Genomic DNA, 24,311 nt, shown 5'->3' with positions numbered 1-24,311 from the left:
ACAGCCATTGATACCGTACTTTCATCGATGTCAGTGCGCCAAGTGACCGAGCCCCAACTGTTCGCGATTGGTTTGAGGAACAATCTGGACAATTCGAGCGAATGATTTGGCCACGCAGATCGCTCAGTATGAACCCCATCGAAAATGTAGTGGAAAAATCGATAGTTTAGTACTTGCACAAAATTCTGCACCGGCAACAATTTCACTATTATGGGTAGCAACAGGGGTAGCATGGGTCAATATTTTTGCAGGGGAATTTCTTTGACTTGTTGTGTCCATGCTACGTAGAGCTGACGCACTACGCCGGGCAAAAGACGGTCCGACACGATATTAGGAGTTATCCCATGTCTTTTTCCACTTCTTCCCCTGAGCGTTACAGGGAGGTAACATTCTGGATGAGGCCTGCATCACCGTCTGGATATCTGGATTTAGGTTACCCATGATTTCCATGAATAGGTTATCTAATGATTCTCTCTTCGACAGGGTGTTAAACACGAACGTTCCTTTTTTCCATACGTGTTATCGGCAAAGTCGTTTCAAACTCTTGATTTATGTCCATAATGTCCATTTATTTAATTGTATGGCTAGGGGCCCCCCTGTCGGGCATACTGTTCGCCGGGTGCCGGTCTTTCAATTTGGCGCCACTTCTGCAGTCGATGAGGATTATAGGATGACAGCACAACATCCAGTCCCTGGGCGGAGAAAATTCCATGACCCAGTCGGGAATCGAACCCGGGCCCAGTGGACTGACAAACCGTCACGCTGATCATTCAGCTACCGGGGGCGGTCATAATGTCCATAATAAGGTGTGATTGTGTGCTTCATTTTGCTGCTTTCACTGGTTTTCTATGCGACGCAGGTATTGACCACAACTTTGCGTGAAGAACACACACATCACTTATCTCGAGGAATAGACGACGCAAGAAAGGAAATTACAATAAGGAAACAGCGTTTTACGCCTATGTTTCTGTACATGAATCCACAGCTGCGATCATCTCGTAGCCATGACGGTTTGTTCGATGATGACAATGTCTTGTTATAATACAATAACCGACATCATTTTGATGACAGTGGCTCGGAGATCCATCGCCATTTTGCAAAAGAAGACTCCATTTCGAAGTATTTACTATTTACCTTCATCCCCTCTGCCATAAAGTCAAAGTCAGTCCTGTACTCAGAACTTGAGGTAGATGCGTGGATCCCACATTGACGTACTGGGGAGTCGATTTGCAGTTACTTTTCCGGTAGTGCCTGTTTCACGGGTGGTGAGTTCTTTACTGCAAAGAGTTGTTAGTGTTTTTATGGATGGAGGGAAGAGAGGTCAAAACCCGGTGCCTGCACATAGCCCACTCTCTCAAATAGTGCCAAGGGAGACACTGAGATTGAACTCCCTGTCTCACAGTAGTTGACATTGTCGTAATCGGGCCTCCACGTGTTTTCTTTACTTACACTTTTTAAGTATTGTGGAGCTTTAGACAGACCAGTACTTTCACAAGCAGTGGCTTACGCTGTTACCAAACTGTAGAGGGGAGATGTACCCACTGTTCGACAGCTTGAGCAGCGTATATACCGCGCCATCTGCCGCTTGTATTAGGTCTGTGGTGTGAGGAGCTGCTTGCTAAGTGCGACATATAGATCAGAGCGTGGATGCCCCGCAGAAAGGGCGCCAAATTGTCATACCTTTAACAATAATCAGTGATAACAATAGCACTTTTTTATATAGAAAATGTCAGGAAGTCCTTGATAAACAATTGACGGGGAATCGTACGAAGTTACATAGTACGTTGTGTAGTGTGCCAAGCGCTTCACTCGCGTTTAGACGAGATTTGTAACATATTGATTATTCCTTGCTACTGTAGTGTTATCTTGAAGCTGTGAGAAAGGACAGGCGCTCCAAGGTGCGGAAGTAGAGACGATGCCGAGGGCAGACGAAACTAGGAGAGATATTGTTACATGAAGTAAACCGTAAGGGGAGAGCCCTGCGAAAATGCAGACACCCCCCCAGACGCTGTCCCAGGGCGCTAGTTACTCTTCAAGAATTTACATGTAACTTCATATGTCGCCTAGAAGCTATAGTAGGTTGCCACCGTAGAACTTTGTAACCAACAGGCACGTAGTAGCGTATAAAGCCAGCTTGATATCAGCCCTGAGAACAGCAACGTCAGTAGGCTCACAACGGTTAGAAAGAGAGCGAAAACGCCAAAGAAATGTTGACCTAGCAGTCCCTACTCCGGGGAGCCCGAGGGACGGGGCTAAATGACGTATAACAATAACGTTGCAAGCCTTATTTGGCAGAGCAGTTATGTTTAGCTTTCAGCTTAACAATGTTGATACCAAATACGCACTTAGTTTGTGCAACTGCATTAACATCCCTGCCTTAGGAGAAGTAGAGGGGACCTAACTAAACCGTGATTGGCAGGCGCCTGCAAGAGACCTGCGGGATTGGCTGGGTGGCTTTAAGTGGGAAAAACAGTACCCCCACGCGACTCTTTGAAACCCCTAGATTCCGCATTTTGGCGGGGTCCTCAGTCAGACGATCTGGGCGCCGAATCCGCGTCCGTCGACTCCAGCCTCGGTCCAGCTCCGCGTAAGTCTGCTCTCTCACTCGGAGTGCGTCAGTGAACAGTGTCACATTCAGTATGTTTTGTTTTGCAACTAAGTTGTTGCCTTAAGATGCTGCTAGTGTTTGGTTAGCATCCACTTCTGGGGCTTCTGTTGCAGCAGTGTTATTCATGCTTTCTTTCTAACCCTATAACTAGCCTCCAGTGTACTAGTTAGTCCTGTCTGTTTGTCCAAGAGTCGCCACAACGAGTTCCCTACCAAGTCTTACCGCCTGCATTTCTAGTAATGCCAGTACCAGTGTTGGCTCAGATAGAAGAAAACAATCAGATGACTTCACTGTGAGTTGTCCTTCTGCCTTCTGCTCTGTACCGCTCTGACCGCAGACTGACCAGTAACCCCTTTTCTTCCTCTCCCGTCTGTCAGGACACGACAGATTTTCGTGCAGGCTAAGAATGTAAAAACTTTTTCCATTTTCGAATTAATTATGTTTATTAATATCAGAGTTGTATTACTGTAAACTTCTCACTGTGCCAAACACTCCGTGATGTCATTTCATCTCTTCATTTAATAATGGTAGCTACCCGTAATCATACCAGAAGCCACACTTCATCAGTCTAAGCCTGGTTGCAACACCGACTGCACGGGACATCATCAGAACAAATCATATTACGGAACAGGCTGGAGACTGTCCAGATCACTGGTGTCAACCTTTTTATTTACTGCCCACTTTTGTATCTCCATTGCTAGCAAAATTTTCTAACTGCACACTGGTTGCACAGTAATGGTGACTTACGAAGTAAGGACCTAACTTCAATTTCTAAAATTTATAAAGGAGAATTACAGCAAGTTAAAGCACATAATACTTACCGAATACTTATGTCAAAATTTTATGAAAACCTAATGAAAATCTTTTTAAAATCTCTGCCACATGCTGCCCACCATGAAAACTGGAATGCCGATTAGTGGGCGGTAGGGACCATTTTGACTGCCACTAGACTAGACCCTTACACATGAGGTTAATGCATGGCCAAACTGACATCTTGCCACCTTCAGTGAAAAGCGTTTACATAGTGTATCCGTACGGAACAAAAGTCATTAGTCACAGGTGATGCATCTGCTTTTGTGTAAGGATACTAGCCGTTATCTGCGGTAGTGCCCACTTATCGGTAGTTTTGTTATGATGAGCAGTGGTAAATAAGTAAGATATTGTAAGTACAATGAAGTCAGCCGCCGTATTATTGCACTTGGCCGTTATCAGAAACATGTGACGTTACAGTAAACACTTACAGTGATGACTCTGGAAATCTATCGCACTGTCAATGCTTTCCAGTCAGTTTTGCTTATACTATCAATCCCAATGAGGTGCTAATCCATGATAAGCCAGCCAAAGTGCTGTCTCTCCCTGGTGCACCGGGTGCAATAATATAGGGTTGACTAATAGCTACACGTTATACAACACGTACGCCACTTCTTTTAATTTCTGAAGTAGCTTTTGTTTGTTATTGGGATTCAAACTATCTCCAACCAAATTTCATCGAAATGGTTCAGCGCTCTAGGCATGAAATGGTAACACAGTTACTTTCACGCTTATAATATTAATATGGAAGTATGAATTAAACACTTTGAGAATTCTATGTGCATTGTATTCATTACGTTGAATAGTATTGCGTAGACTATATCACACAATAAAAGCGCTTTTAAAAAATATTCAAAAGTCAAAGAATAAATAGTTTTTTTCTAAGCGTAAATATGCTTCCGTAATTCTCGTTTTGCTCTTCAATTTAATGAATATTCTGTACCACACGCTTTCTGAAGCAGCCTACGTCCTTCCTCGGCGTTCAGGCTGTCTTCATAGCAAATTCCATCGAAATTGGTTTAGTGGTTTAGTTCTGAAAACTTAACAGAATTAGTTATGCATTTACAATATGGAGGAAGTAAGTTCCGACCGGTCACGAAATGGAAACCACAGTGGAAATCCGGTGAAGCTTTGCAGAGATGTGTTGGGCAGTGTCTGTAGTATGTCAGACGACCGTGTCACGTTACACTTTGCAGTTCTGAGCGGACAGTGAGCACGTAAGAACGCCCAGAAAATAGTGTCTCCTGTCAAGTGTGTTCCCAGTTTCCATGCAAACCCGCATAACATAACTGATGTATTTCCTGCTTCGTGACGTTTTGGCACATAAAACGTGCTGCAGACCAGCGTTTACAATTGCCGGAAAGCGTAAGCGGCTGCCTTCTATGACGAAGGTATTGGAAAGTTGGTATAACGCTACGGAGGGGCGACTATGGAGACAAGTTGCTGGAACATGCAGTTAACTGTTGGAAGCAGAAAGTTTCCGATTTTCACTGTGGTTCCCATTTAGTGATCGTTCGGAACTTAGTTTCTGGACAATCATAGTATCAGTGTGGATTAGGGACTCGGCATGAGAGGAATGTAACACTAGGACGGATCACAGTTGAGTCTCTCATGTCCTCATTCGTTGACACATCGCAGAGAGGTTTCGAATTTGACCGAGGACATTCGCTCCACGTCTAGAGAACAGGAACTTCACGCCGTCACGTCTCATCGCTTTGACAGTCTTATACTGTCAGCGAAAATTTGTTAAACCACAAGGGTTCCAACGAGCTACTTCAGAGTCTAGAGCCACTACACACACGTGTTTCGGCGACCTCGGCTACGAAGGTTAGTCTCTGACCCAATAGAAATGAAAATACTACCTGCTTGCCGCCAAAGCACGCCACCCATAGGTTTCCGTCTGTATCAATAGTTTGTCCGTCTGGCAGTCCTTCCACGCCATTTTCTTTAAAGTTGAAAACGGTTCTTCTGTTGCCTGCAAAAGAAACGCTTAAGTCAGGACAAACCTCAATTTGATAACACTAAAGTAACTTTACTTACGTATGCGGTTTACCTATTTTGCTCTCGGTAATATCAAAATCGAAGGCATCTATTTTTCCTGTGGCAGAATCTATATAGTACATGGTTTTGTTATCCGGACTCCACGCAAAACCGTTTGAAATGCTGATTTTTGTTACGTGCGTCTTAGTGCTTCTGTCCTTGGCAAGGTTGAATAATATTCCTTTCTCTGGAGTGATCTCATTATTTACTATTGGTCCCAACGTCCCTGAAACAAAAATAATCAACAATTTTAAATGTCTGTCGACAAATAACTTTAACTCTTTGGAGTTAGAGAAGACATCTTCAATTTTTTAAACGTGTATTAAGAATACTGTACTTTTTGAAGAAAATTTCACGTATTCGTACTTCATAGCACAATCCCTTGCATTCTAGAAATGCAAGAAAATCTGTAATAAAATTGCGTCCTGCTCGCATTTTCAGTGAAAAATTGTGGTCAAAGATCGGCTATTTGGTAAGACGGTACTGAAATATGCAACAAGTATCGATTTTCAATATGATATAATCTGGTTTCGGAAACCGAGCGAGGTGGCGCAGAGGTTAGACACTGGACTCGCATTCGGGAGGGCGACGGTTCAATCCCGCGTCCGGCCATCCTGATTTAGTTTTTCCGTGATTTTCCTAAATCACTCCAGGCAAATGCCGGGATGGTTCCTCTGAAAAGGCACGGCCGACATCCTTCCCTAATCCGATGACCCCGCTGTCTAGTCTCCTTCCCCAAACAACCCAACCCAGGTTTAGAATGTAGTAGAACATGTATTGGACGGGTTTGGCCTGTCTCTGTTCCATCGGTTCACCTCAAGCCTGGTCTTTCTAAACATATTTTTGCATATCGGCGCTGCGGAACATTGCACTTGACTGATGTGACGCTTATGGTTGAAGGGAAGGTACCAAGTAGAAGTATAACGGTACTGGAAGACAACAGAGGGAGGGATTGACCTAAAAGGAGAGGCATAGAGCTGGTGTTTTTTACTTTGAGGGAAGGGTTATAAATGAATAAGGGCGGAGCAAAGCTAATAATGACCCCGAAACCGTAGTATGAAGTCACTCACGTGAGTACTGAAAGGAATCGCTAAATTTCAGCTATACGGCTGGGTACTGTCTGCCGTAGTACCTGGTAAATCTCTGTCCTAATGTTGCTAATTCTTCAGCGTGGGAGTGGAGGACAGCTACACCACTCCCTCCCCAACCCCCCCCCCCCCCCTCACCCCCCGGGAGAATCTAGCGAAAATAGTTTGAGATCGGCCGTGAGTCCAGACTTCCAGCATCTTGTTTTAATGTCCAGCTATGCAACTGCGCCTGAAGGCCGCTGACCGGTCAGTCCGATTGTGGCCGGTGGTTCGGCGACGTATTCAGCACTCACGTTTTCGGGTATATCGCTCCTTTGCACGCCAGTTTAACTTGACTTCTAAAACCACTCAAAATAATCAGTTTCTGTAATGAACTATTTTCCGCTTTTCATTCCTATTATTTCCTGTAATAAACGTAGAAATCGAACAAATATTGAACAAATTAAATTAAATAGGCAAGTAAAACAACTTACTCCTTCAACAATTTGCTGCTTTTCTCGAGACGTGATAGGTGGTAGAATACTACAAAAATAAATAAATATTATCATATTGATTCTAATACTTTAAAACTCTGTTCAGAAGTCATGTTATAACCGGAGATCATAACACTGTTTGAGCTTTACGAGCAGTCAGTACCGAAAGGTGAAAACTGAGGTTGAAGAACTCTGCTTTTGTGTTAACTTGTCCATTTTCAAAGGCTGCAAGCAGTTAAAGACCTGCTATCTAGAAATAGGCAGCAGGTCAGCTACTTTCTGTTTTTGTCTACTGTAAATGAATTGTTAAGTTTCTAATTTATTACTGTTACCATAATTTCCTTCCTCTTACACTGTTTCGTGGGAACGGAAGAAAATTTTTTGATGTTTTAGAGCAAATGAAGCGTTGTACTTCATTGCTACGCCACTTCGTAAAAATATTTCTAGACTAGGGTTGGTGCCATTCAAAAATACGACGGATATCCGCGACCGCACAGAGAAACTCCTGTATAGACCACCACGGAGCAAGCTTTGCAACCGGCCGTTGTGGTCGTGCGGTTCTAGGCGCTTCAGTCTGGAACCGCTTGACCGCTACGGTCGCAGGTTCGAATCTTGCCTCGGGCATGGATGTGTGTGATGTTCTTAGGTTAGTTAGGTTTAAGTAGCTCTGCGTTCTAGGGGACTGATGATGACCTCAAACTGTTAAGTCCCATAGTGCTCAGAGCCATTTGAACCAAGCTTTGCACATTGCAAGTAACACGGGTACCTTAAGCCATGACGCACGCCAACAGGGACATCGTCTCAGAGAAGCTGTATCCGGTCGTGTACCATGTCTTTGTTACTCGTTTCTGACTGCATTCTTATTAAAACAGTGCTGATCGCTTTTCCCATTTTCTGTAAAACGCAATATTTTAAACCAATGGAAATTATACGGCTAAAAATCACTCTTTGTTTAAAACAATGTTTATTTAAAAATGAAAGAATTTGAGCAGTGATACTATGGTTCATTGATATTTCGGTTTTTTAATTAGATTATTTCTAAAAATAAAAAAGGCCTATTACAACAATCAAATAAATACCGAAAATATCGGTCGCTCAGAACTAAAATACAGGTAATGGTTTTAACCGGTTGGCTTTTCCCATCCCTATAATTCAGTCGTGACCCTAAAGCCACCCTCTAATACACTTTGTGATCAAAAGTATCCGGATACCTGGCTGAAAATGACTTATAAGTTATTGGCGCCCTCCATCGGTAATGCTGGAATTCAATATGGTGTTGGCCCATCCTTAGCCCTGATGACAACTTCTACTCTCGCAGACATCGTTCAATCAGGTGCTGGGAGGTTTCTTGGGGAATGGCAGCCCATTCGTCACGGAGTGCTGCACTGAGGAGAGGTATCGTTGTCCGTCGGTGAGGCCTGGCACGAAGTCGGAGCTCCAAAACATCCCAAAGATGTTCTGCAGTATTCAGGTCAGGACTCTATGCAAGCCAGTCCATTACAGGGGTGTTACTGTCGTGTAACCAGTCCACCACAGGCTGTGCATTATGGACAGGTACTCAACTGTGTTGAAAGGTACAATCGCCATCCTCGAATTGCTCTTCAACAGTGGGAAGCAAGAAAGTGCTTAAGACGGGCGTTGTGGCCGAGCGGTTCTAAGCGCTTCAGTCCGGAACCGCGCTGCTGCTATGCTCGCGGGTTCGAATCCTGGGTTCGAATCCTGCCTCGGGCATGGATCTGTGTGGTGTTCTTAGGTTAGTTAGGTTTAAGTAGTTCTAAGCCTAGGGGACTGATGACCTCAGATGTTAAGTCCCATAGTGCTTAGAGCCATTTGAACCATTGGTCTGTTAACGCTTTTTAAAATTATCTTAAGTTAATCCGTCACTCGAAAAGGTAACTTCGTTAATTGAAGATTGACGTTAAGAATCTTGTGCCAAGCTACAATTAAATCCACCAAGCTTAATACGAACTTCGATACTTACTTCAATTGCTTAGAAATACTGTATGAAGAATCTGTCGAAGTGCGATGTCAAAATACCTCGATACATGTTTCAGCTAATAAATGACGTTTTACTTACTATTAAGTAATATATAGCCAAAAATACACCAATAAATTCTGAAATACTTCCCTTGGCAAAATCCGATTCCAGGTTTGTAGCTTGCTAACCACATGCAAGTTGCTGATGTACTACATATCAAACACACACTGCGCAACTTTTTATTTTGGCATTTTTTAGTGATTTTCGCTTTTGTATGTTTCAAGCCACAGTCAAACAGATTAAATCAATATGTGATAAACCTATGAGGGTCCACGAATTTTATAGTTATGATCTATTGAATTTTGGTTTAATCTGGTCTTCAGCGTCATTTGAAATTATGTAAATCATAAATGATTCAAAAGACGACGTGGTGTACGTCTTGGTCGACGGCATAAGAATAACCTCACAAGCCACTATTGTACAAATAACTGCATCGACCATTAACGGCAGTTACCACCAGTTAGTTGCTTGCAGAGTGAGTAGTGCGACTAGTGATGGTTTGCCTTGACTGCTTCAGAGGGCACTGCGTATTTCCGTTTGAATAATGGTATGGTGGCAACACTGATGGCAGCCATTTTGTTGTTATTCTCGCCGATATTTCACTGCAGTTAACTCACTCACTCACTGAAGGACTTATAGAAGATTAGACTTATTAACGACTGCGAAACGAAGTAGGGCGATATGATAGTGTTTACCTGCCCAGAGAGTGCCGGCAGCGTCCACCTTGGCGTCGTTGATCTTGTTGTCCCGACTGCCATCCTCGTCCTGCACCGTTGCGATCACCTCCAGGGCGGCTGGTTCGCTGCTCACCCCATCCCATGTCATCAGCACCACATTACGACCCATGTTTATAACGAATTTGTCTGCTTTGCCTTTAACTGGAATAATGAAATGTACTCCCTCTGTAAACAAAAAAATCAGTGTTTTAATCTTTCAGTGTGGTTTTCCTTCAGATGAAATGATCATCTTCAAGCAGTTGATATGGGACTCATTATTAACTCTATTCAGCATAAACACGGTATCAAGTGATTTGTGGTATTAATCTTCTTGCAGATACATTTCAAAGAGTATTGTCTACATCTTTTGTTGATGAATGATTTACATTCAGAGTTCTCAAAGATAAGTGTTTAATTGAGTAATAACAATTAAGGAAATATTACATCATAAATAAGTAAATTAATACCTATTGTAGGTATCAATTGAAGATTTCACATTTTAGCGTACTTTCTGGCAAAAGAAAACATTTCACATGCGCGAGTTTTGGAATAGGATTTATTGACGTTATCGTATATTGTAATTTACGTGTTTACTTCAACGAAGTACAGTTTGTGTTGTTATGGTATTCTTACACACTATCCATTTGACTCTCTAGTAAGTTGCGGAAGTCAAAAGTTCCGAAATAAGTGACAAGTTTGTACAGCGTAGACTAAGTTCTTTCTTTACTTTTTGTTTCGTCACGTAAACAATGCAGGTTTAACCCTTTCTGTTTCTCCAGAAGTTTTGAATTAGTATCCGAACTTTAGGCCTAAACTTTCTGAGAAATTTAATACATTAATAAGTAGTCTAGGAAGTTATTCATATTTAACTTAGACTAAAGCTAAAATTTGTTTGCCATGAGTGGAAAGTGTAGGACTTGCTGTAGGATTGTTAGTTAGTGTGTGTGGTGTGAGGATTGTTGCAGTTCCTTTCACGTGGGTGACTGTAGCGGCGTGGGAAATGGGGAAATAAACAAGGCTCCCTGGTTGTGTAGAATTTGCTGTGGAGATAGGAAGATAGTAGAACAGGAGGAGTAGGTCGTTGCCCTTCAGGCAGAACTACATAAAGCAAAACAAGATCTTGAAAGGATAAGGGGGAGAAGGGAAAGAGGGAGATGTGAAGTGACAACAGGTTATAGAAGAAATAGAAATAGGACTTTCTCAGACATTGGTGTTGTGAATGTGGAAAACAGGTTTGATCAGTTGGAAACTGATATATGTAGAAGTAGACAGGACACAACAAACTTTAAAAAAGTGTTTGAAAAGTAAGAGGTCAGGAAAGGTGGTGAAGGAGAAAGTTTTGTTGTTAGGTACACTCCTGGAAATTGAAATAAGAACACCGTGAATTCATTGTCCCAGGAAGGGGAAACCTTATTGACACATTCCTGGGGTCAGATACATCACATGATCACACTGACAGAACCACAGGCACATAGACACAGGCAACAGAGCATGCACAATGTCGGCACTAGTACAGTGTATATCCAACTTTAGCAGCAATGCAGGCTGCTATTCTCCCATGGAGACGATCGTAGAGATGCTGGATGTAGTCCTGTGGAACGGCTTGCCATGCCATTTCCACCTGGCGCCTCAGTTGGACCAGCGTTCGTGCTGGACGTGCAGACCGCGTGAGACGACGCTTCATCCAGTCCCAAACATGCTCAATGGGGGACAGATCCGGAGATCTTGCTGGCCAGGGTAGTTGACTTACACCTTCTAGAGCACGTTGGATGGCACGGGATACATGCGGACGTGCATTGTCCTGTTGGAACAGCAAGTTTCCTTGCCGTTCTAGGAATGGTAGAACGATGGGTTCGATGACGGTTTGGATGTACCGTGCACTATTCAGTGTCCCCTCGACGATCACCAGTGGTGTACGGCCAGTGTAGCAGATCGCTCCCCACACCATGATGCCGGGTGTTGGCCCTGTGTGCCTCGGTCGTATGCAGTCCTGATTGTGGCGCTCACCTGCACGGCGCCAAACACGCATACGACCATCATTGGCACTAAGGCAGAAGCGACTCTCATCGCTGAAGACGACACGTCTCCATTCGTCCCTCCATTCACGCCTGTCGCGACACCACTGGAGGCGGGCTGCACGATGTTGGGGCGTGAGCGGAAGACGGCCTAACGGTGTGCGGGACCGTAGCCCAGCTTCATGGAGACGGTTGCGAATGGTCCTCGCCGATACCCCAGGAGCAACAGTGTCCCTAATTTGCTGGGAAGTGGCGGTGCGGTCCCCTACGGCACTGCGTAGGATCCTACGGTCTTGGCGTGCATCCGTGCGTCGCTGCGGTCCGGTCCCAGGTCGACGGGCACGTGCACCTTCCGCCGACCACTGGCGACAACATCGATGTACTGTGGAGACCTCACGCCCCACGTGTTGAGCAATTCCGCGGTACGTCCACCCGGCCTCCCGCATGCCCACTATACGCCCTCGCTCAAAGTCCGTCAACTGCACATACGGTTCACGTCCACGCTGTCGCGGCATGCTACCAGTGTTAAAGACTGCGATGGAGCTCCGTATGCCACGGCAAACTGGCTGACACTGACGGCGGCGGTGCACAAAAGCTGCGCAGCTAGCGCCATTCGACGGCCAACACCGCGGTTCCTGGTGTGTCCGCTGTGCCGTGCGTGTGATCATTGCTTGTACAGCCCTCTCGCAGTGTCCGGAGCAAGTATGGTGGGTCTGACACACCGGTGTCAATGTGTTCTTTTTTCCATTTCCAGGAGTGTAGTTCCCATGGTAGAGGTGTTAATCAACTGTTGCAGGATGTACTAGGGTCGGATTTCTAGGTCACTAGTTTTTTTTTTTAAACTAGTGCAAGCCCAAGTCAGGTGATAGAGGATGTAAGTTCACTTTGCGAACACTTCACAAGGGAAGACACCTGGTAATAGTGGATGGAGTGGGCAATATCATAGACAGGATCCCTAATTATTCAACTGAGTGACCTGGAAAACATAACTTCAGCAATGAGGCAATAAAAAAAAATTCAAAAGCCAAGATCGCTTAAACACTGTTTACTAAATGGGCAGTTTCAACACACTAGAGGTACCATCATCGGATTTGTGAAGATATAACATGACAGGTCTGAGGGAGGGCTTACATGAGTTACTCTATATACATTACTATCAGTACAGTACCACATACCTGAATGTAGCTTAACGTGTATATATCATTTGGATATAATGATACATGAGGCAGACCAGCTGATATAAAATCATTGTCGCATAAATAAAAATTAAACTGTTCTCATGGTCATTTTACTCCATCAGATATATAAAACCAAAGTCACAAGATAAAACTATTTGACACATGACCGCAGCTCGAATAACGGTCGGCATGCCGAATATTTATTATCTGCTCGATATGCGAGAGAACTGTCATAGCATGTGCTTCGATAAGTGCCGAAGTGATAAGGAATACCACTCAATCCATAAGAAGATTGCAGCACTGCATTGATACCAATGATCATCACTTCGAACACTTCCTGTAAATGGACGTTCATGTCACCTTTTTGACCTTCGTTGCGTTGACCTCCAAAGACCTTATTGTTACACATCATTGGATTCGTCTTGGTAGCCACTATCAGAAAATAAGTACCAAACTACAGCATCCCACTAAAAAAAGTTGACCTTCATATCTCTGACGCGACCCCAGCTAGCAACAAAAAACCAACGACATATTATTGCCCCGTTGTCCCATGCAACATTTGTCCCACAAACTTTTCAGCTACTATCATTCTTTAGCAGTTATTCTAGGTGACAATAGTTACTGACCGACCCTGTATATTGGAGATGAGAAGCGGTAAGGAGTGACACATCTGAAGAAAAAGGTGATTCGACACGTATGCAAATGGTTAAAAGTTAAGCAAGTCGACGTTATACAACCAACGAGGGGAGGGACATAACGCTGAACGGAATGAGACTCAGCTACGCGAAAGAAGTAGTGCATACGATAAATATCACATTGATATATTTAAACGTGCCATCAAGTTGCAATTTCTGCTAGACGACAAAAAATACTAAGAAATAACGACTTCGTGAAAACTTCACAGACCTTGTTACAGAGGACTGTATATCAAGGCTAGCAAGGCAAAACAGTTGTTCCGTCACTGGGATTAGTTTTTAAAAGTGCGAGAATAAAGAAATGTACGAAAGAGGAGATATATGTGCGGTAGGAGTGGTGATGTTGGTTTCGAGAGGTGTGCGTTACAACATTGCACAATGTTAATACCGAAATAGAATTACAATTTTACAGTAAGCGTATAAAAAGACCCCCCAAGATGTAAAATACAAATGCCATATCTTAATTATCTTATGACATAATGACCTGCAAAATGTACAATAATTTAAACAACACAAAATATCATTATTTAGGATGTTGTGCAACCCTTTCACGATTTATTAAATAAGATTTAGGCAATAAGAAAATTAAGGAAGTAGCCTGTCACCGACACTCGCTTAAAACGAACAGTAACAGTACCGTACTGTTTAAATATCAAGTTAACAATACTCGAATCACTCCAGAAACGACCCCAACGTAAGGCGTGACAGAACCTCAGTTTAAATGAAAGGGTCCAGCAAAATATATACCGATCAATATGAATCTTACAAGCAACTGATACTGCTGAATGTTCTGGAATTAATGCGCAGTGATGGCCATCCAACAGATAGCACAAGATAACACGTGTTTCTTAACTCCAGCCACTGATAAAAGGCCACAGTTTGTAATGTGCACACTCATCTTGTGTGACTCAACGCCAGTAACACTGTGCACCTTAGCTTGCCACTGTACAACTCCCCAGTAAGTTAAGCAAACATTTCATAAACACAAGAGAAACGGAGCAGGCGGAGGATCCGTTAACGACATGCAGCTCGCGCCAGGACGGCACACCCGGCAAGGCGTGCCCATGAGGCCAAAGTCGTTCCTGCCGTGTTCACGTGCTGGGTAAACTACTGGCCGCCACACAGGGACTGAGAGCAGACGAGAAGGCGGCATCGCCGATGCGCCTGCAGAGCGCCGTCTGGACGCTTGTGTTCGACATGGTCACTACTTTGGCGGCGAGCACGGTTGGGTGGACGTTCGGATCTCCACGCGTCCGTGACGGAGTTGAACTGTCACAACATAGTTTCAAAAAGAGTGACTTGCGTATGGATTTGTTGCAGTTCCACGGCTCTGTGTGCATTTTGACAGTCCATTTATTGTCAGGAAAGTAACTGACTAGTGATACACTACTGGCTATTAAAATTGCTACACCACGATGATGTGCTACAGACGCGAAATTTAACCGACAGGAAGAAGATGCTGTGACATGCAAATGATTAGCTTTTCAGAGCATTCACACAAGGTTGGTCCCGGTGGCGACACCTACAACGTGCTGACATGAGGAAAGTTTCCAAGCGATTTCTCATACACAAAAAGCAGTTGACCGGCGTTGCCTGGTGAAACGTTGTTGTGATGCCTCGTGTGAGGAGGAGAAATGCGTACCATCACGTTTCCGACTTTGATAAAGGTCGGATTGCAGCCTATCGCGATAGCGGTTTATCGTATCGCGACATTGCTGCTCGCGTTGGTCGAGATCCAATGACTGTTAGCAGTCGATGGGTTCAGAAGGGTGATACGGAACGCCGTGCTGGATCCTAACGGCCTCGTATCACTAGCAATCGAGATGACAGGCATCTTATCCGGATGGGTGTAACGGATCTTGCAGCCACGTCTCGATCCCTGAGTCAACAGACCGGGACGTTTCCAAGACTGCAGCCATCTGCACGAACAGCTCGACGACGTTTGCAGCAGTATGCAGTATCAGCTCGGAGACCATGGCTGCGGTTACCCTTGACGCTGCATCACAGATAGGAGCGCCTGCGATGGTGTACTCAACGACGAGCCTGGGTGCACAAATGGCAAAACGTCAGTTTTTCGGATGAATCCAGGTTCTGTTTACAGCATCATGATGGTCGCATCCGTGTTTGGCGACATCGCGGTGAACGCATATTGGAAGCGTGTATTCGTAACCGCCATACTGGCATATCACCCGGTGTGATGGTATGGGGTGCCATTGGTTACACGCCTCAGTCACCTCTTGTTCGCATTGAGGGCACTTTGAACAGTGGACGTTACATTTCAGATGTGTTACGACCCGTGGCTCTACCCTTCATTCGATCCCTGCGAAACGCTACATTTCAGCAGGATAATGCACGACCGCATGTTGCAGGTCCTGTACGGGCCTTTCTGGATACAGAAAATGTTTGACTGCTGCCCTGGCCAGCGCATTCTCCAGATCTCTCACCAATTGAAAACGTCTGGTCAATGGTGGCCGAGCAACTGGCGCGTCACAATACACCAGTCACTACTCTTGATGAACTGTGGAATCGTGTTGAAGCAGCATGGGCAGCTGTGCCTCTACACGCCATCCAAGCTCTGTTTGACTCAATGCCCAGGCGTATCAAGGCCGTTATTACGGCCAGAGGAGGTTGTTCTGGGTACAGATTTCTCAGGATCTATGCACCCAAATTGCGTGAAAATGTAATCACAAGTCAGTTCTAGTATAATATATTTGTCCAATGAATACCCGTTCGTCATCTGCATTTCTTCTTGGTGTAGCAATTTTAATGGCCAGTAGTGTATTTTGCTTCCGAAACATAATCTACGTTAATATATCCGAAGATTAGTGAAATTACGTGCATTTGTCACGATAGTACGACGAGGATGATTTCATGTTTCAGGCCCACGACGATCTGATCATTAATGATGTTGCTCTTATTATTCTGAAATGAGTATTGTGGCTGAAATGAGGTACACCCAGAATGTAAATTCCGTTTGTATTTCTTTCCGCGACAGCGCTACAATTCTAGTTCGGTGCATCAAGGAGATTCAGTTTTCAGGTCTATTTACTGTATGTTCTTTAAAGATGCTGCTAAATCATCCGGGTTTGTTAACTCGTAGTTCGTAAGGTTTCGCTCAGAACTGCACTGGACACCACCAGAAGCGCTCCTGATTCAGCTAAGTCTTGCCAACGAAACGCTCGGAACGAAAAAGTTTCATCGACGACGATCAAACAACCTGGAAGATTTACCAGCGGTCAAGATATCCGGTTAACAAAGCCTTCATTGTGTGTGCTTTTTATGCCGTATAGTGCTTGTCTGTTGAGGATGTCAGATGACGATCAGTTTGGGTTTAGGAATGGTAAAGGCACCAGCGAGGCAATTCTGGCATTGCAGTTAATTATGGGAGCAAGACTAAAGAAAACACAAGACACGTTCACAGGATTTGTTGACCTGGAAAAAGCGCACCACAATGTAAAACGATGCAAGACGTTCGAAATTCTGAGAAAAGTAGGGGTAAGCTGTAAGGATTCAAATGGCTCTAAGCACTATGGGACTTAACATCTGAGATCATCAGTCCACTAGACTGAGAACTACTTAAACCTAACAAACCTAAAGACATCATACACATCCATGCCCGAGGCAGGATTCGAACCTGCGACCGTAGCAGCAGCGAGTTTCCGGACTGAAGCGCCTAGAGCCTCTCGGCCACAGCGGCCGGCAGTAAGCTGCAAGGAGAGACGGGTAATATACAATATGTACAAGAGTCAAGAGGGAGTAATAAGGGTGGATGACCATAAACGAAGTGCTCGGATTAAAAAGGATGTAAGACAGGGGTGTAGTCTTTCGCCCCCCTACTGTTCAACCTATACATCAAAGAAGCAATGACGGAAATAAAAGAAAGGTTGAAGACTGGAATTAAAATTCAAGGTGAAAAGATATCAGTGTTAAGATTCGTTGCTGTTCTGAGTGAAAGTGAAGAATTACATGACCTTCTGAATGGAATGAACAGTGTAAAGAGTACAGAATGTGGATTGAAAGTAAATCGAAGACGGAAGTAATGAAGGAACCAAAATGAAAACAGCGATAAAATCAGGATTGGTGATCACGAAGTAGATGAATGTAAGGAATTCTGCCACCTACGGAGCGAAATAACCCATGACCGACGGAAAAAGGACATGGAAAACGCCCACATATTGCGCATAGAAGAAGATGGTACCCCTTCTCTTGTTTATCGTCGGGCATTTGCTGCTCTATGCGCACAAATGAAGGATGCCACATTTATTTACACTGACGGCTCAAAAACATCATATGGTGTTGGGAGTGCCTATATTGTTGGCGACACCCCTAATCGATTTCGGCTTCCCGACCAGTGTTCGGTTCTTACTGCGGAGCTTTACGCTGTTCTCCAGGCTGTCCAATACATCCGTCGCCATGAGCGGATACAGTATATTATATACTCAGATTCGCTCAGCTCTCTTCTCGGTCTCCAAGCTCTCTACCCTGTCCACCCTCTGGTCCACCGGATTCAGGACTGCCTCCACTTTGGGGGGCGTCTCTGTGGCGTTCCTCTGGATCCCAGGACACGTTGGTATCCGTGGAAACGAGGCGGCCGATATAGCGGCCAGGGCTGCAGTCTCCCTTCTTCAGCCTGCTATTCGCATGGTTCCCTTCGCCGATCTACGGAGTGTTTTATGTCGTCGTGTTGATCTTTTATGGCATGCACATTTGGTCTACACTTCCCAATAATACATTGCGGGACATAAAAGCTCTTGTGCGACGGTGATGCCACAAGTAGGAGACAAGTTGTTGGATTTCCATGTCCCATCACGGAATGTGGAGGTCGGCAGCTTGTCTGGTCTGTAAAGAAAGACAGCCGCCGAACCGCGGCAGATCGCGTGACACAATACAGTGCTGGAGCAGGTACAGGCGCTTCGCAGCAAACTATTTAGCGCACAGTGGTGAGCATGGTATTCCACAGTAGATGACCCCGCGTTTTATGTTAATCCAACGACATCATCAGTTTCGACTGCAGTGAGTCACGGCATCTTACAGACTGGAACGCGTATCACTCGAAAACTGTCGCATGGTCGGATCAACCACGTTTCTTATTACCCCAGCTCGACTGTCGTGTCCTGATACGCCGTCAGGCCAACGGCCTTGTCGCAGTGGTAACACCGGTTCCCGTCAGATCATCGAAGTTCTACATCTACATCTACATTTATACTCCGCAAGCCACCCAACGGTGTGTGGCGGAGGGCACTTTACGTGCCACTGTCATTACCTCCCTTTCCTGTTCCAGTCGCGTATGGTTCGCGGGAAGAACGACTGTCTGAAAGCCTCCGTGCGCGCTCTAATCTCTCTAATTTTACATTCGTGATCTCCTCGGGAGGTATAAGTAGGGGGAAGCAACATATTCGATACCTCATCCAGAAACGCACCTTCTCGAAACCTGACGAGCAATCTACACCGCGATGCAGAGCGCTTCTCTTGCAGAGTCTGCCACTTGAGTTTATTAAACATCTCCGTAACGCTATCACGGTTACCAAATAACCCTGTGACGAAACGCGCCACTCTTCTTTGGATCTTCTCTATCTCCTCCGTCAAACCGATCTGGTACGGATCCCACACTGATGAGCAATACTCAAGTATAGGTTGAACGAGTGTTTTGTAAGCCACCTCCTTTGTTGATGGACTACATTTTCTAAGCACTCTCCCAATGAATCTCAATCTGGTACCCGCCTTACCAACAATTAATTTTATATGATCATTCCACTTCAAATCGTTCCGCACGCATACTCCCAGATATTTTACAGAAGTAACTGCTACCAGTGTTTGTTCCGCTATCATATAATCATACAGTAAAGGATCCTTCTTTCTATGTATTCGCAATACATTACATTTGTCTATGTTAAGGGACAGTTGCCACTCCTTGCACCAAGTGCCTATCCGCTGCAGATCTTCGTGCATTTCGCTACAATTTTCTTATGCGCTGTCGGGCTGGGCTAGCACTTGAATGGGTCACCATCGGGTCTACCGGCAAGTGGGGTGCACTCAGCCCTTGCGAGGAAAACTGAGGAGCTGCTTGATTGAGAAGTAGCGGCTCCGGTCTCGGAAACTGACATACGGCCGGGAGAGCGGTGTGCTCACCACATGCCTCTCCATATCCGCATCCAGTGGCGCCTGTGGGCTGAGGATGACACGGCGGCCAGTCGGTACCTTTGGGCCTTCATGGCCTGTGCGGGAGGAGTTTAGTTTACTTTTAGATATGCCGTCATCCAGGCGAACGGCTGCTCGAAGCAAGGAGGGATGGTGGTTATCGCTGAGACAACCGATTTTTGGTTCTATCCACATGACTTAAAACCGCTCAAAATAACCGGTTTCTGAAATAACCGATTGTCGGTTTTTCGTTCCAGTTATATCCTGTAAATGAAATGTGCGGCGAGGGCCCTCTGCAGGTAGAACTGACCACCTGGAGCAAGTCTTTTGAGGTGACGCCACGTCGGCGACCTAGGTGTCGATGAGGATGAAATGATGGTGACGAAGACTACACAAACACCTAGTCCCTGAGCGGAGAAAATCCCCTACCCAGCCGGGAATCGAACCCACCGCCTTCCGCCCCCCTTCCCCGCCACAACCCCCCCCCTCCCCCCCCCCCCCCCCGACATTACAAGCCGGCGTGCTGATCTCTCGGCTACGGTGGCGGACAGTTATTTCCCGTAATAAAAGTAGAAATCGAACAAAGATTGAAAATATCTGACAACATAGTCTTTCTGCTCAGACAGGCATTGTATGATACAGTACGCACTGGTCACACAAAAATGTGCTGTGCTATATGTGTCAATGGTACTCTCATGTTTGTTGCCTTCCTAAGCGAAAAGCATATGTTGGTGTATTACTATCGCGCTTAGGGTGCGCGCATACCTAATCATTTGATACACTTGTTCAAATGTGTACGACAAAAATCTACACGCCTAAAGGTGGCGCATAATAGTTGTAACATGGTTTTTGTAATGTAGTCCTATGTAATGCTATACAATCAACATCTTATATGATACCTTTACCTACGATTATTGTGTTTGTATGATCAATGCTGAAATAAGTTTTGATTTTGAATGTGGCCTTCGCACCATGAATGATGACTGTGTCGTGTGATGGCTCAGTATGGTGCTGTGTAATGTTTATTTAATGCGTTACTGTGGCTTTGATATCAAAGGTTGCGCCAATAATGTAATTTGTGAAGCTGTAAACGTTTTATATCTTTCTCATTGTTTTATTTTACACAGTATGTGGCCAACATGCAATAATGAAGAACATATTTTACGCTTTAGGATTGACTTCCTGTACGCGAGGTCGTAATGCTTCGTACTTCACTCTGCCACAAAGCCGGCCGCGGTGGCCGAGCGGTTCTAAGCGCTTCAGTCCGGAACCGCGCGACTGTTACGGTCGCAGGTTCGAATCCTGCCTCGTGCATGGATGTGTGTGATGTCCTTAGGTTAGTTAGGTTTAAGTAGTTCTAAGTTCTAGGGGACTGATGACCTCAGATGTTAAGTCCCATAGTGCTCAGAGCCATTTGAACCATTTTTTCTGCCACAAAAATATTAGGTTGTATACAGGAGGGTGCGCTATTTCGTTGCCTCCTGGCTTTGTATGTTCCATTTTGACGCTACGTTATTTTCGAAAAAAGTTAACATTCCCTGTAACGTAAAATGCCTGTTTAAATTTAGATGCCACGTTATTTTGTAAAACAAAATTGTCAACATTTTCTACACCGTAAATTTGATACTTCTTTGCTTTTAAAATCTTATCAATAACAAAGACAATGGTTAGGGCAGCACCGTAGAAAACCAACAAACAACCACACCAGCATGCACGTATGTACGAGGGCGGCACCAATAGAGGTGTCCGCCCCAGTAGCTGAGCGATCGCTGGCATGGTAGCTCAGCGTGGTCGGTCAGAGGGTTATGTGTGCTCTGTGATAAAAATACCGAGTTAATGGATCAACGACGGACTTACGTGGATGTCTTACGACGTCCGCCCCGAGGAGACGCAACGAACAAAATAAGATTTTAAAAAAAAAGTGGTCAGCGCGACGGTATGCCAGTCCTAAGGGGCCGGATTCGATTCCCGGCTGGGTCGGAGATTTTTTTCCGCTCAGGGACTGGGTGTTGTTGTCCTAACCATCATCATTTCATCCGCATCGACGCGCAAGTCGCCAAAGTGGCGTCAAACCGAAAGACTTGCGCCCGGCGAACGGTCTACCCGACGGGAGGCCCTAGTCACACGACGTTTACATTTATTTACCAATAGAGGTGTCCCGTTGACTACTGTAGGTAACATTTGTCAGTTTGGTTGTCAATCGGCATCAACGGACGTGTACGCTAAGATCAGTGAGAATACTTGGTTGCTCACCGTATTCGTTTTGTGCCTTTTGGCACAACATAGTATGGATAATTACATTTAATAGCAAGGTATGTCTATAAACATATGAATACGTTCAATATGGACACACATACTGTTTGTACACATTATTCTACGACATGTACTTAGTCATGTTTAGACGCGTGGTTTGGAAACGTGTGTATCAGCCCGGAAGAGGTAACTACACCTGAATTTTATGTCAATGCAACTCAGACGGACGAAATAAAAAAAACTATCAAATTTCCTCAATACCTTGCATTTCTGGAAACCCACCAAAGTCTTGTCGACTCAGTGCCTCGTACAATCGTTGCTGTACTACGTTCCAGATTTGGACCAAGACACTACTGAGCACGTGGTCACAAAGTTTTGGCTCATCGGTGTGTTGTGTACAAACGAGTAAAACAGTACTTACCGAGAGTGAGGCTCTTCAGAGTACGAGTCGCCGGGTCGTACTTATGCACCCGATTTCCTCCGATGTCGACGAAGTACAAGACTTTCTTGTCTGCGTCCCAGTGTGGTCCCTCTCCTAACTTGCAGGACTCGGTAATCTTCTCCACCGTCACTGGTGACATTGTACCCTGGCTGGAAAGTAAGTAAAATGGTGCTTTATCAGCGCGAAAGGGGCTTCGCCACATAAAACGAATGCTATGTTGGATCAACTTGAAATAAGAACAGACATTTTTTTTAATACTGAAAAGGAAGAACTGTTCGACCTGAGTCATAAGTGGATTTTGGGCAGTGTGAGGTAGTGCTCTAGATTCTAAAATTCTCTTCATGTAGCGCTTGCTGATCAATATAAATCACATGTTATATCCGATTACACCATGTTGATTAACGATGAAAGCTGCCAGATGCGAGAATAATATCTAAAAGGTATGATCACACAGGGGGGCACAGTATAGCCGTGAAATGGAGGAAAGTGAACTGCAGTGACAATTAATGCCACTCTCCCGCTTTTTAATTATTTTTTATTTACTTAAGTTGATCTGATTTGCATCATCAGGGCATCTCTTACATCGAGCCTGGGCTTCACACATATAGTACCTTTATTTACATCATAATTATCTGAAAAATAACATTTGAACATGATTGACGTTTGCAGCAACCGTGTACACAAATTTGAAAAATATGTAAAAATCTGCCAACCGTTTGCATAGGTTTTCTATATACCTTGACCAGGTTTCGTCACCAGTAAGGGTGACTTCATCAGAAGGCAAGGTAATTACATGAACATATCGTCAAAGTTGTATAGTGATTTAAGAGCTGAGTTGCTCAAGTCATACATTGAAATATGACATAATGTTCTTCCAAAAGTCAAACATTAAAACATAAGTAACACCGATGTGGTGCAAGGCGTCAGTCTCCTCACACCACACCGGTGTTACTTATGTTTTAATGTTTGACTTTTTGAAGAACATTAGGTCATATTTTAATGTATGACTTGAGCAACTCAGCTCTTAAATCACTATACACCTATGACGATATGTTCTTCATCCAATTACCTTACCTTCTGATGAAGTCACCCTTAGAGGTGACGAAACCTGATCAAGATATATAGAAAACCTATGCAAACGGTTGGGAGATTTTTACATATTTTTCAAAATTGAAAAATAACAATTTTATGGTGATAAATACAGCGGGCGTTCAGTATGTAGTACAATAAATTTTTTCTCAGGCACTTTCGGTTGAAAAATGCGAAATTTGTTGTAGGTTAATATGGTTTGATGAAGTTCTGATAGGTAGCGACCCTGTACGTGGACTTAAAAACGGCGTCTGTAACGGAGGCGCGTTCCAAGCAGAAAGCCGTAATTGAGTTTCTTTCGGCGGTAAACCAGAGCGTCACGGGTATTCATAGGTGCTTGCAGAATGTCTACAGAGACCTGACGAACAAAAGCACGGTGAGCCATTGGGCGAGACGTCTGTGATCCTCCCGACAGGGTCGCGCAATATGTCCTACATCCCACGTGTCGATCGGCCGCAGACAGCTGTGACTCCTGCAATGTTGAAACGTGCAGGCTCACTCATTTGAGGTGATCGATGGATCACAATCAAATACTTCGCTGCTCAATTGGACAACAGTGTTGGTGGTGCCGATACACTCGTCCACCAGTTGGGGTACTCAAAGGTGTGTGCCCGCTGGGTGCTTCGTGGCCCAACAGGAGACCACAGAGAGTGAAGAGAGACCATCTGTGTGGAGGTATTTGCGTTTTACGAAGCTCATCATGACAATTTTTTGTCGAACGTCATCAC

The 24,311-nt window shown here is 44.6% G+C and overlaps 1 protein-coding gene across 1 annotated transcript in view; it reads right to left on the bottom strand.

Moving 5' to 3' along the window:
* The window catches only part of LOC126457085 (regucalcin-like), a 39,681-nt gene extending 17,041 nt beyond the window's left edge, over positions 1–22,640 (bottom strand). The window contains exons 1-4 of the mRNA XM_050093104.1: positions 22,474–22,640; positions 9,753–9,959; positions 5,472–5,684; positions 5,281–5,393 (exon numbers count right to left, since the gene is read on the bottom strand). Coding sequence (XP_049949061.1) covers positions 5,281–5,393; positions 5,472–5,684; positions 9,753–9,959; positions 22,474–22,633 — 693 coding nt within the window. The 5' untranslated portion in view covers positions 22,634–22,640. The remainder of the gene's footprint in view (positions 1–5,280; positions 5,394–5,471; positions 5,685–9,752; positions 9,960–22,473) is intronic.
* Positions 22,641–24,311: the final 1,671 nt, after the last annotated feature.

Source organism: Schistocerca serialis, chromosome 1 (genome assembly GCF_023864345.2).
Source record: "Schistocerca serialis cubense isolate TAMUIC-IGC-003099 chromosome 1, iqSchSeri2.2, whole genome shotgun sequence".
NCBI classification, from domain to species: Eukaryota; Metazoa; Arthropoda; class Insecta; order Orthoptera; family Acrididae; genus Schistocerca; species Schistocerca serialis.
This window is presented reverse-complemented; position numbering and strand designations above follow the sequence as displayed.